This window comes from Gossypium raimondii, chromosome 6, assembly GCF_025698545.1.
Source record: "Gossypium raimondii isolate GPD5lz chromosome 6, ASM2569854v1, whole genome shotgun sequence".
In the NCBI taxonomy this organism is placed as follows: Eukaryota; Viridiplantae; Streptophyta; class Magnoliopsida; order Malvales; family Malvaceae; genus Gossypium; species Gossypium raimondii.
The window spans coordinates 7131812-7142846 of record NC_068570.1 but is presented as its reverse complement, the minus strand read 5'-3'; the positions used below and the strand labels follow the sequence as shown (position 1 = coordinate 7142846).

Sequence of the window (11035 nt, the reverse complement as noted above, 5' to 3'; positions counted from 1 at the left end):
GCAGATTTTTACGTGGAAACCCTTTTGGGAAAAAACCATGGGAAAAGGAGAAGAAAATTCACTATGTCGAATTCGAATGATTACAAGAGGAGTAGACTATGTCTATTTATAGGTTTGTAAAACCATATTCTAATAGGAGTGCAATAAGATTAAAACGCTTTATTCTAATCAATATCAAATAGATGGGATTTAATAAGGTTTAAAAAACCTTATTCTAAAATAAAATAAAAGAAGTATAATTCTATAGGGATTTTACTTTTATTTTATTTTACCACTGTATTTTATTTAAATAAGGATTCAGATCACTTAATTCTAACAATCTCCACCTTGACACGAATTCTTAATGAACAAGTTCCTCATTGTGAACTCTTAACGAACAAGTTCTCCACTTATTCCATAAAACCCCTTAAGGGTTTAACTTCAACAATGAACACCAACCAAGTATAAGCAATGCTTAAACTTGGTTATAGGAAGTGACTTAGTCATCATACCTGCAGGATTTTCATGAGTACTAATTTTGTTAGAACAATATCACCACGAGCAATAATATAACGAATAAAATGATACCGAACATTAATGTGTTTTATTCTCTCATGAAACATTTGATCTTTTGTAAGGAAGATGGCACTCTGACTGTTACAAAATACTGTATTGATTTGAAGGTCTTCATTGAGTTTACTAAAGAGTCCCTTCAACCAAATAGCTTCTTTACAAGCTTTAGTAATCGCCATGTACTCAACTTCAGTGGTAGACAAAGCAACTGTAGTTTGCAAAGTAGTTTTCCAACTGATTGCACAACCTCCGATTGTAAAGACATAACCTGTGAGAGATCTTCTTCTAAAGGTCTCCAACAAAATCAGCATCAACATACCCAATGACTCCATCTCTAGTTCTTTCAAACTATAAGCAAACATCAGTAGTACCTCGTAAGTATCTTTAAATCCACTAGACTACTTTCTAATGTTCTTTATCGGGATTCACCATGTATCTACTAACTGCATTAACTACATATGATAAATCTGGACATGAACAAACTATAGCATACATGAGAGATCCCACTGCACGAGTATGGAATTTGTGACATGTACTCAACCTCATCATCTGATTGTGGAGACAAAGCCGATGAAAGTCTGAAATGGGCTGCTAAAAGAGTACTAACAGGCTTAGCATTCTTCATATTGAATTTGCGAAGAACTTTTTCAGTGTACCCTTCTGAATTAGGTACAATTTACTTGCTCTTCTATCTCTGAAAATCTCTATACCAAGTATTTTCCTTGCTGGTCCCAAATCTTTCATCTCAAATTCTTCACTTAATTGGGTTTTGAACTTTCTTATCTCTCTTTTATTTTTCACTGCTATTAACATGTCATCAACATAAAGGAGTAGATACACAAAACAACCGTCACCGTTTTTCTTAAAGTAAGCACAACTGTCAAAGCTATTTCTTTTGAAATCATGAGAAGTCATAAAAGAATCAAACCTCTTGTACCACTGTCTTGGTGACTGTTTCAAACCGTAAAGGGACTTTTTCAGCAAGCAAACATAGTCCTCTTTTTCTGAGACTGTAAAACCCTCTGGTTGTCGCATGTAAATATCCTCTTCAAGTTTTCCATGCAAAAATACAGTTTTTACATCTAACTACTCCAGTTCCAAATCATGCATGGCCACAATACCAAGCAAAGCTCAAATCGAACTATGCTTCACAACTGGGGAGAACACATCTGTGAAGTCCACTCCTGGAATATGACTATAACCCTTTACAATAAGCCTTGTTTTATATTTGGGTTCTTCAACTCCTGGAGTTCTTTTTTTCTTTTTAAACACTCATTTACAACGAACAACCTTTTTACCTTTAGGAAGTTTCACAAGATCTCATGTTTTGTTTTTGTAGAGTGATTCCATCTCATCTTACATAGCAAACATCCACTTTTCTGAGTCTTCACAGTTAACCGCATCAGAATAATTAGATGGCTCTTGGTTTGCATATATATCTTCAGCCACATTTAAAGCATAAGCAACTAGATCAGCCTCAGCATACTTCTTTGGAGGTTTAATTTCTCTTCTAGTTCTATTTTTAGCGATAGAATGTTGTGGTGAAGAAGCAACTCTATTCTGAATTTTTGTACTGGCTTAAGGAGTCGGCTCTGTTGTAGATTCTGGATTAATCTGATACTCCACCTGCTTTTGATTTTCTTTATTGGAAGAGTCTTTAAGAGAAAATTTAGGTAGCATAGCAGTTTCATTAAAAACATCTCTGCTAATCATAATTTTCCTATTTTCAGGACACCATAACTTATACCCTTTTACACCAGCTTTATAACCAAGAAAAACACATTTAATGGATCTCGGTTCCAATTTTTCATTATCAACATGAGCATACGCAGGACACCTAAAGATCTTTAAATCAGAATAGTCAACAGGATTACCAGACCATACCTCTTGTGGAGTCTTTTTCTTAATTGCATCGGATGGAGATCGGTTGATCAAAAAAATGCAGTAGAGGCTCCTTCGGCCCAAAATAACTTTGGTAAGTTGGCATTTGACAACATACATTGAACCTTCTCCATGATTGTTCTGTTCATTCGTTCTACAGTACCATTTTACTATGGAGTATAACGAACTGTTAAGTGTTTCACGATCTCTTCTAACTTGCACAGTTTATTAAACTCATCAGAACAGAACTCTAAGTCATTGTCTGTGCGGAGGTATTTTATTTGTTTGTCCATCTATTTTTCAATCATAGTTTTTCAAGACTTAAATGCGAAAAACACATCACTTTTCTAATTCAGGAAGAACACTCACACTTTTCTGGAAAAATCTTCAATAAAAGTTAGCATATAATTTGCTTCACCTCTCGAAGGTACTCTAGATGGCCCCCACAGATCAGAATGAATATACTTCAATGTTCCCTTCGTGTTATGGATTTCTCTAGTGAATTAAACTATCTTTTACTTCCTAAAAACGTAGTGCTCACAGAACTTCAGTTTGCAAATTCCTTGCCCATCAAGAAGTCCTCTTTTGCTCAATTTTGACATGCCATTCTCACTCATATGCCTTAGGCACATATGCCAAAGTTTAGTAATATCATCATCTAACAAGGAAGAGGATGAAACAACTGCATCACCAGTAATAGTAGAACCTTGCAAAATATATAACTTGGCAGTCTTTCTCTGCCCTTTCATCACAACGAGGGAACCTTTAGAAACCTTTAAAACCTCACTTTCAGCTGTGTATTTGTACCTTTTTTAATCAAGAGTACTCAATGAAATTAAATTTCTCTTCAATTCTGGAACATGTCGTACGCCACTAAGTGTTCTGACAACTCCATCAAATATCTTAACTTTAATTGTTCCAACACCTGTAATTCTACATGAAGCATTATTTCTCATTAAAACAACACCTTCAGACACTGTTTCGTAAGTTTTAAACCAATCTCGATTGGGACTTATGTGGAAGATGCAGCCCGAATCAATGATCCACTCCTCGCTCATTTTAGAATTGTTGACAGAAGCGACTAGAAGTTCACCATCGTTGTAGTCTTCTACAACATCAGCTTTACTGAAATTTTCTGGTTGTTTTCTATTCTGATTCGTAGCCTCCCTTTTGATCTTGTTTTGTAGCTTATAACACTAAGATTTAAAGTTTTCTTTCTTCTTGCAAAAGTTACAAGTTTTACATCTATTTGAAGACTTCGATCTACCCTTAGATTTACCGCGACGATTCGTTCCTGTGTCCTTCCATGATCATCATCAGCATTTCGATCTTGTCTTCTACGAACAATGAGACCCTCTCCTTGAGAGTCAGTTTTAACCATAAAATTTTTTATCTTACCATATGAGGTTAAAAATCATAAACTTCATCAACTGTGAGAGACTCGCAGCTATATAAAATCGTATCTCTAAAGGTTGAATAAGACGGGGGTAACGAACAAAGCATAATCAACCCTAGATCTTCCTTATCATACTGAACCTCTATGACCTCCAAGTTTGAGAGAATTTCTTTAAACATTATAAAGTGTTCGTACACAGATGCACCTTCCTCCAAACGATGAGCATAAAGACGCTGCTTTATATGCAGCTTGCTAGTTAGAGTTTTTGACATACATAATTATTCCAACCTCTTCCATAATCCAACGACGGTCTTCTCATTCATCACATCCTGTAAAATTTCGTTAAACAAATGCAGATGTAACTTTGTTAACGCCTTTCGATCCTTCTGCTTCTTCTCTTCCTCCGTCAATGTTGAAAACATATTATCTACCCCTAGCAGGGCTTCCACTAAGTCCATCTGTGCAAGAACTGCCTGCATCTTTATCTGTCACAACGCGAATTTAGTGCTGTGATCCAACAACGAAATTTCATACTTTAAAGATGTCATTACCGTGATTGAGATGAATAACCCGAAAGCTCTGGTACCAATTTGTAAAAAATAGAATGTCGATAATGACAATATATCGCAAAGAAAAGAAAATTAAAAAATAAAGAACACACAGATTTTTACGTAGAAACCCTTTTGAGAAAAAACCACAGACAGAGGAGAAGAAAATTCACTATGTCGAATTCGAATGATTACAAGAGGAGTAGACTATGCCTATTTATAGGCTTGTAAAATCATATTCTAATAGGAGTGTAGTAAGATTGAAACACCTTATTCTAATCAATATCAAATAAATGGAGTTTAATCAGGTTTGAAAAACCTAATTCTAAAATAAAATAAAAGAAGTATAATTTTATAGTGGTTTTACTTTTATTTTATTTTACCACTGTATTTTATTTAAATAAGGATTCGAGTCACTTAATTCTAACACTAACTAACACTAAAAAGGACTAAATCATAAAATAGACAAAACTTAGGCAAATAACAATTAAATAACAAAAAACGGTTGGTTGAGTTGCATATTGCTAATTAACCTTTGGATCAGGGATCTAAAAGGCTTAAACTTCTAATTGTCTCAATTTTACCTCTTGGTCACCATTTTACCAAATTAGACAATTTAGTTTCAACATGGGGATATGTTATTTTACATGTCGCAGCACTTGCATGCATTAAACCAACAAGTTATCATTAATTCCCTCAATGCAATTGGCTTTTGTTCAGAAGTCAAATATTTTCTACCTTAGAATTTTTGGATGTGCTGTATATGTTCCAATTACTCCACCACAATGCATAAAGATGAACCCTCAAAGGAGGTTGAGAATATATGTTGGGTATGAACCTCCTTCTATAATTAAGTATCTTGAATCAATGACAAGAAATCTATTTACGACACGGTTTGTCGATTGTCATTTTGAAGTAATGGTATTCCCAACTTTAGAAGGAGAAAAAAAAGACAATTGGTAAAGGAAATTACATGGGATGTATCATTATCATCTCAATTAGATCCTCAGACAAATCAATTTGAACGAGAAGTTTAGAAGATAATACAGTTGCAAAATATTGCAATTCAGCTGGCAAATGTATTTTTTGACCTAAAAAGAGTTACTAAATCTGATATATCAGTTGAAATGCTCCAATAAGATTTGATGTTATTGTTGGACAATATGCTAGTGTAAATGAAAGTATGCCCCACCTGAAGTGTGGCAGACCAATTGGTTCCATAGATAAGAATTCTCGTAAAAAGAAAAGAGTAAATCTCTAGATGGTAATATTATAGAAGTGAGTGCCCAAGAAGCGGTCGAAGACATAATTGACTAGAAAACCCCAAAAGAGGTTTAAGTACCTAAAAATAGTGATAATGAAGAAATCTCGATAAGTTATATCATTACGGGAAAAGGATGAAACCAAAAAGATATAGTTTTCAACAACATTTTTCTTATAATATTGCTACTAAAATAGTAATAGAAAATGAGGATCTTGAACCTACATTTGTTAAGGAATGTAGAAATAGAAAAGATTGACCAAATTTGAAGATGCAATACAATTAGAATTAAATTCGCCTGCTAAACGTGAGGTTTTTGGACCTATAGTCCAAGCACCTAAAGATGTAAAGCTGATGGGGTACAAATGGGTATTTGTGGGAAAACAAAATGAGAAAAATGAAATCGTTAGATATAAAGCATGACTTGTAGTACAAGGATTTTTGCAAAGGCTTGACATTGATTATGAAGAGACATATTCTCCTAGGGTGGATGCAATCACGTTTAGATATCTTATAATTCTGGCTGTACATGAAAAACTTGATATGTGTCTAATGGATGTTGTTACAACCTATTTATATGACTCACTGGATAGTGAAATTTATATGAAAATCTCTAAAGGATTTATTATTGTAACAACGTGAAATTTAGTGGTGTCAAAAAATGCGATCATTTTGGGTTGTTACAATTATCCTAGAAGGATACAAAGTTTCCCGAGAAGATTATTCAATCAAATTAAGAATTTATCAAAAGAGACCTTCAAGATATCCTCACAATAGACTAAAAGCAAATGATAATTTTAATTGGAGATACAAACTTAGAGACTTTTTTTTTTTTAATTACAAGGAATGGATGCTTTTGCGATCAACAATGGCGATATTATGAAGGTGTCGGTACCCTAAAATTCAGTCTCCTTAACCACACGGAGTGAAGCAACATGTAAATCACATCAAATGGCTTTGCTGGTCGGTTCAAAACAAAATGCCTTCGGACTTGCCTCACTCTCTTTTGCAACTTCAAATACTTCTTCTCCGATATCCCTTTCAATATCCTCTTGATTTCCGGTATCCTCTCTGACGGAATATGAACCGAAAACTCGCTCCAATCAAGCACATCGCTAAACGGTAGCGCATAGTTATCGGAGATTATAACCGGAACACACCCGACGGAGATTGCTGTGGCCACCCTCGGACTTGCCACTTCGTAGCCGCTTGGGCATAAGCAAAACTTTGTTTCCCCCATCAACTTGAAGTAATCTTTCTCCTTTGAAAGGTACTCGTGGACTTGAACTTCTTCGTCCTTGTCTTTCCAATGCTCCAACAAGAGCTTTCTTATGTAACCATGGGCTCCACCGGCGAAGAACGCGAGGATCGAACTGTTTACCGGGGGAAGGTCGAGGTGCGGCGGACCAAGCTGAGCTTTGGGAATGTTGATTTCGGGCATGGAGACATCTCTTCGAGGGTTGAACTTTTCTGATGTGTTAGCGTTGCAGAGGACTCTGATGAAGTTATTGAACAGTGCTGGATTGGAATCTCCAATATCCGGTGCCTGCATTTCGGAAGTAATACAAAGTTAATGATACTAGCATCAACATTTTTTTATATTACATGCGTGCCTGCATGCATAACATACATACCCAATCATGGCAAGAAATCAAGAAATGATCAGCTCCATTGCTTCGATTCCAATAAGGGTACTTCTGAGCTACGACGCCAACATAATCAGCGACGACTCGGTGTAGCTGATCGCGAGAGTAGGTGACGAGAGGTCGGTAGAGGACTTTGACAATGTTGGCTACACTAATGGGGATAAAAAATGCATGTGCCTCCTCGGGATGGCGAGCCAAAAACCGGCTCTTCCCACTCTCCATTTCGTCGATGAACTGCCCCTCGATGCCGTAGATGTTGCTCACCGGCCCCCCATGAACTAAGGGTGGCTCTCCTTCTCTATATACCCAAACCTTGAATCTCTTCTCCATTTCAATGTGACTCCTGTCATACCAGTTTTGTACCAATGTAAAATAGATGCGCAAGTAAAATAACAAAAAGCTATAATTATTGGTGCTTCTATTCAATATATTTATAAATATATATATGAAATTTAAATATGATTTTAATTCAAATGAAAAATTACGCAGATTATAATGTTTTGTTTAAAATATATCTTTTTATGTATTTTTCTAGATCTTATATAAAAATATAGAAAGAAAGAAATTTTATCAAAATAATATTTTACTTTGTAAAAATAATAAGTTTTAGTAATTTCACAATTGGATTGAGACTTAATTGATGAGTAACACCAATCCCATTAAAGTTTTAAATAATAGTATATACTAGATTATGTAGGTAAAATTTATATAACAAATATATTTATAAAAATAATGTTAAAATAAATGAGAATTTAATTAAAATGGTAAAATTATTATATTGAATATCAAGATGCTTTAGAATTTTTTTTTTTGCAAAAAGAGATAAAAGAGGATATTTACTTTCTAGACTTTTGAACTTTTTTTATCTATATTAATCATTAAACTTTTTTTATCCATGACGTGAAGTAACATTTTGATAATATACCATATTATTATATAGATTAAAAGTAAAACTAGCCACTTGAGTTTTAATTCAATTGATATTGATATTGATATTGATATTGTTGTCAGTATAGGAAGACGTGAGTTCGAGTGAATTAAAATGCATTATCCTCCTACATAAGAGTTGAGGAGAACTATGAATAATTCTATACATTGTATGAAAAATGAAAAAATTTTGCCGTAAGTACCTAAAGGTTGCTTTATCCTTAAAAAAATGTCCGAAGGATAGAGAATTATTCCATTAACAACGCAATATATAGATATGTGGTCCTTATTGGTTAATGCATATCTAGACATTAAACAGTCTCTTCCCTCAATATTTACCTTCTAAATTTAGCCATTTAAGCATTATTATTATAAATACAGGGATTAAGTTGAAATTTTTTATCTTTAAACAACTACAAATTAACAGGAAAAAGGGGTTGGATTTCAATTTTTTTCCTTTTGCAAATAAAACCTTAATTTATGGGCATAAAACGGATTAAAAAGAAAGTGATTAGATTGGTGATTTTAAAATTGAATTGATAGTCAGTTAAATTATTGGTTTTAGTGTGATATGTTGGACTAGTTTAATCAATTTGGTCGATTTAATTGAATAAATCATTTAAAATCATAAAAATATTAAAAATAAAAAAATTGATTTAATAAATTTTTTAGTCTGTCCAACTAATTTGTATTAATTTAGAGTCACTTAATCCAATCTCTTATTCGGACTGATATTAAGGACGATTCTCAATTCAAACAATTGAACTATAGTGTTATAAATATTAGGATTCCAATCTTTCTCAATTCCACATTTTAGACATGATTAGTTCACCAAAATTTGGGTTTAAGGGTTAAAAAATTGTAATTAATAACCGTACCACTTAAAATAAAAAGTAAATTAACATATATGATGACATGAAAATGGAAAATAAAACTTAACTGATGAAAAGCGTATGGATTTCTGTAAATGATTCCTCTGGGAACGAAGGTCTCTTTCTTGTATGATGTATAGTTTCGTACAAGAATTGCTTCACGTATAGCCGCTCGTGCTTTGGCCAAACCCTCTTCAACTTTCTCCAAACTGCTCTTTCTCTACCCAAATTACCAAATCAAACAACGATGAAATCACCCAATAAGCATTAACATAAATTAAAGAGATAAAACAAAAATCAGTTTATGATACTGCTCAATGTTCCGCACTTTATTAGGCCTTGTAATGGCGTCCCCACCAGTTGTTGCATTAAGGGATGTCAATGGAGCCGGTGAAGCAGCTGATGGTGGTGGCGATGGAGGTGATGATGGTGCGGTTTCTTGACTGGTTTTGATGTGGGAATTGGGTGGGAAAGTGGAGAATAAGATGGTGAGTTTGCTTTGGTACTTCAATGGAGATGATAAATACCAGACAAGAAGACAGAAAGCAAGTGAAGCTGACAGTAGCAGACAATTAATATTATGGCAGCCAACTTCTGCCATTGTCTCTCAAAAAGAGAGATTTGAAAGAAATAGACAATAGCAGAAGAAATGTATACATGAAACAAGTTCTTTTATGGAAATGTATCAAGGGCTGTAATTGACTTGCATTCCAGATTGACTGTTTCTAGTGAAACAAAAAAGGTAACCGAAAGAATGGAGTTAAACTTTAAGAAAACATATATACCAAAACAGGCTATTAAGGTGTGAACCTGTTTTCAGCATTTATTTATATTTTGGTACATATCTTAAAGCCATCAAAAGTTAGAAGGTCATAGAAAAGAAATTGGGGTTGTTCATATATACCGAAACAGGCTCTTAAGGTTGAGGGGTGGATGGGTTTTGAGAAGAAGAAATGATTTAAAGAACACCCTCCATGTTAGAATAATAGTTGAGAACATTAAGGAAGAGAGTGTTAGGAAAGAATCCAGTGCAATTACTGCCAACAGCTCAAACACCCCCATAGTTCCTTGATTCACTCCATCGTCCAAGCCTTAACAGCAGCCATTAACTAAGGTCATTTATTTCATGATTCTCTGTTCCATTTCTAACAGAAGATTCACTCACATGTTCCTCAATAGACCAAGAATTGGGTTTGTCTAAAGACTATTGCACTCCTTAAATTCCAAGCAGGTCGTTCACCGTATTGTCCACTGCACATGTATCTTTTCCAAAGTCTTGATCCATATCGTATACGATTTTTCTAGAATTAGATTCTTTACCCCATTTTTGGGGTTCAAACATGGAATTGGAACTTGGATTTCTAGCACAATCATTACCAATCTCGGAATCATCACAACGACCATTTCAGCTATGTTCACATCTTGAATTTGGAGCACAAAATTTTTAGCTTCAAAGTAGAAGTTTGATTATTTTTCCTACCATTTCAGCTAATATTATAAACGTTGCGGCATTGCAAGTGTTTAACTCGGGTGAAAACTTTCATGTAATAGATTTAGAAAAATATGTGACTTTGATTGCGATGGTAAAATTATGTTAATGAGGAGTTTGATGTCTTTGTTCAAATATTTTGTTTCTATATTCTTTTTCTAAATTTATTAAAATACAAAAAGACATTAAAAATATAAAAAGATATAAATACCGTTAAAAAAAAAGCACTTTCAGGGGAGAAGCTAAAATTTTCAAGTTCTGAAAAATGAGCTTTTAAATTAATTTTTGGCTTGGGGAAAATACTTTTTCTCTCAAAAAATAGCTTGTTTAAGAATCTTTTTATTCCAAAAGTGCTTCCTAGAAGCAATACTAAACTGACTCTAAATGAAAGAACTTTCAGCAATTGCTCAATTGAGTTGAGAGGCTGTTGAGGTGTTGTTGACACCATTTTTTTGATAAAATG

At 34.0% G+C, this 11035-nt stretch overlaps 1 protein-coding gene across 1 annotated transcript; it reads right to left on the bottom strand.

The window, feature by feature from the left end:
- Positions 1 to 6399: 6399 nt before the first annotated feature.
- Positions 6400 to 10164, bottom strand: LOC105772283 (probable glycosyltransferase At5g20260). Its single transcript, XM_012593584.2, has 4 exons — positions 9412 to 10164; positions 9152 to 9303; positions 7273 to 7627; positions 6400 to 7184 (listed from the first exon to the last, which is right to left on the bottom strand). The coding sequence occupies exons 1-4, from the start codon at positions 9682 to 9684 to the stop codon at positions 6516 to 6518; spliced, it is 1449 nt and encodes a 482-aa protein (XP_012449038.1). The 5' UTR covers positions 9685 to 10164; the 3' UTR covers positions 6400 to 6515.
- Positions 10165 to 11035: the final 871 nt, after the last annotated feature.

Bases quoted from the DNA above. Each gene is read 5' to 3' on its own strand.
- LOC105772283 (XM_012593584.2), bottom strand. From the start codon at position 9,684: ATGGCAGAAGTTGGCTGCCATAATATTAATTGTCTGCTACTGTCAGCT. The intron at 9,304-9,411 runs GTGCGGAACATT...TAATTTGGGTAG, and splicing joins CCATTACAAGGCCTAATAAA to AGAAAGAGCAGTTTGGAGAA. The intron at 7,628-9,151 runs GTTAAGTTTTAT...CTGGTATGACAG, and splicing joins AATCCATACGCTTTTCATCA to GAGTCACATTGAAATGGAGA.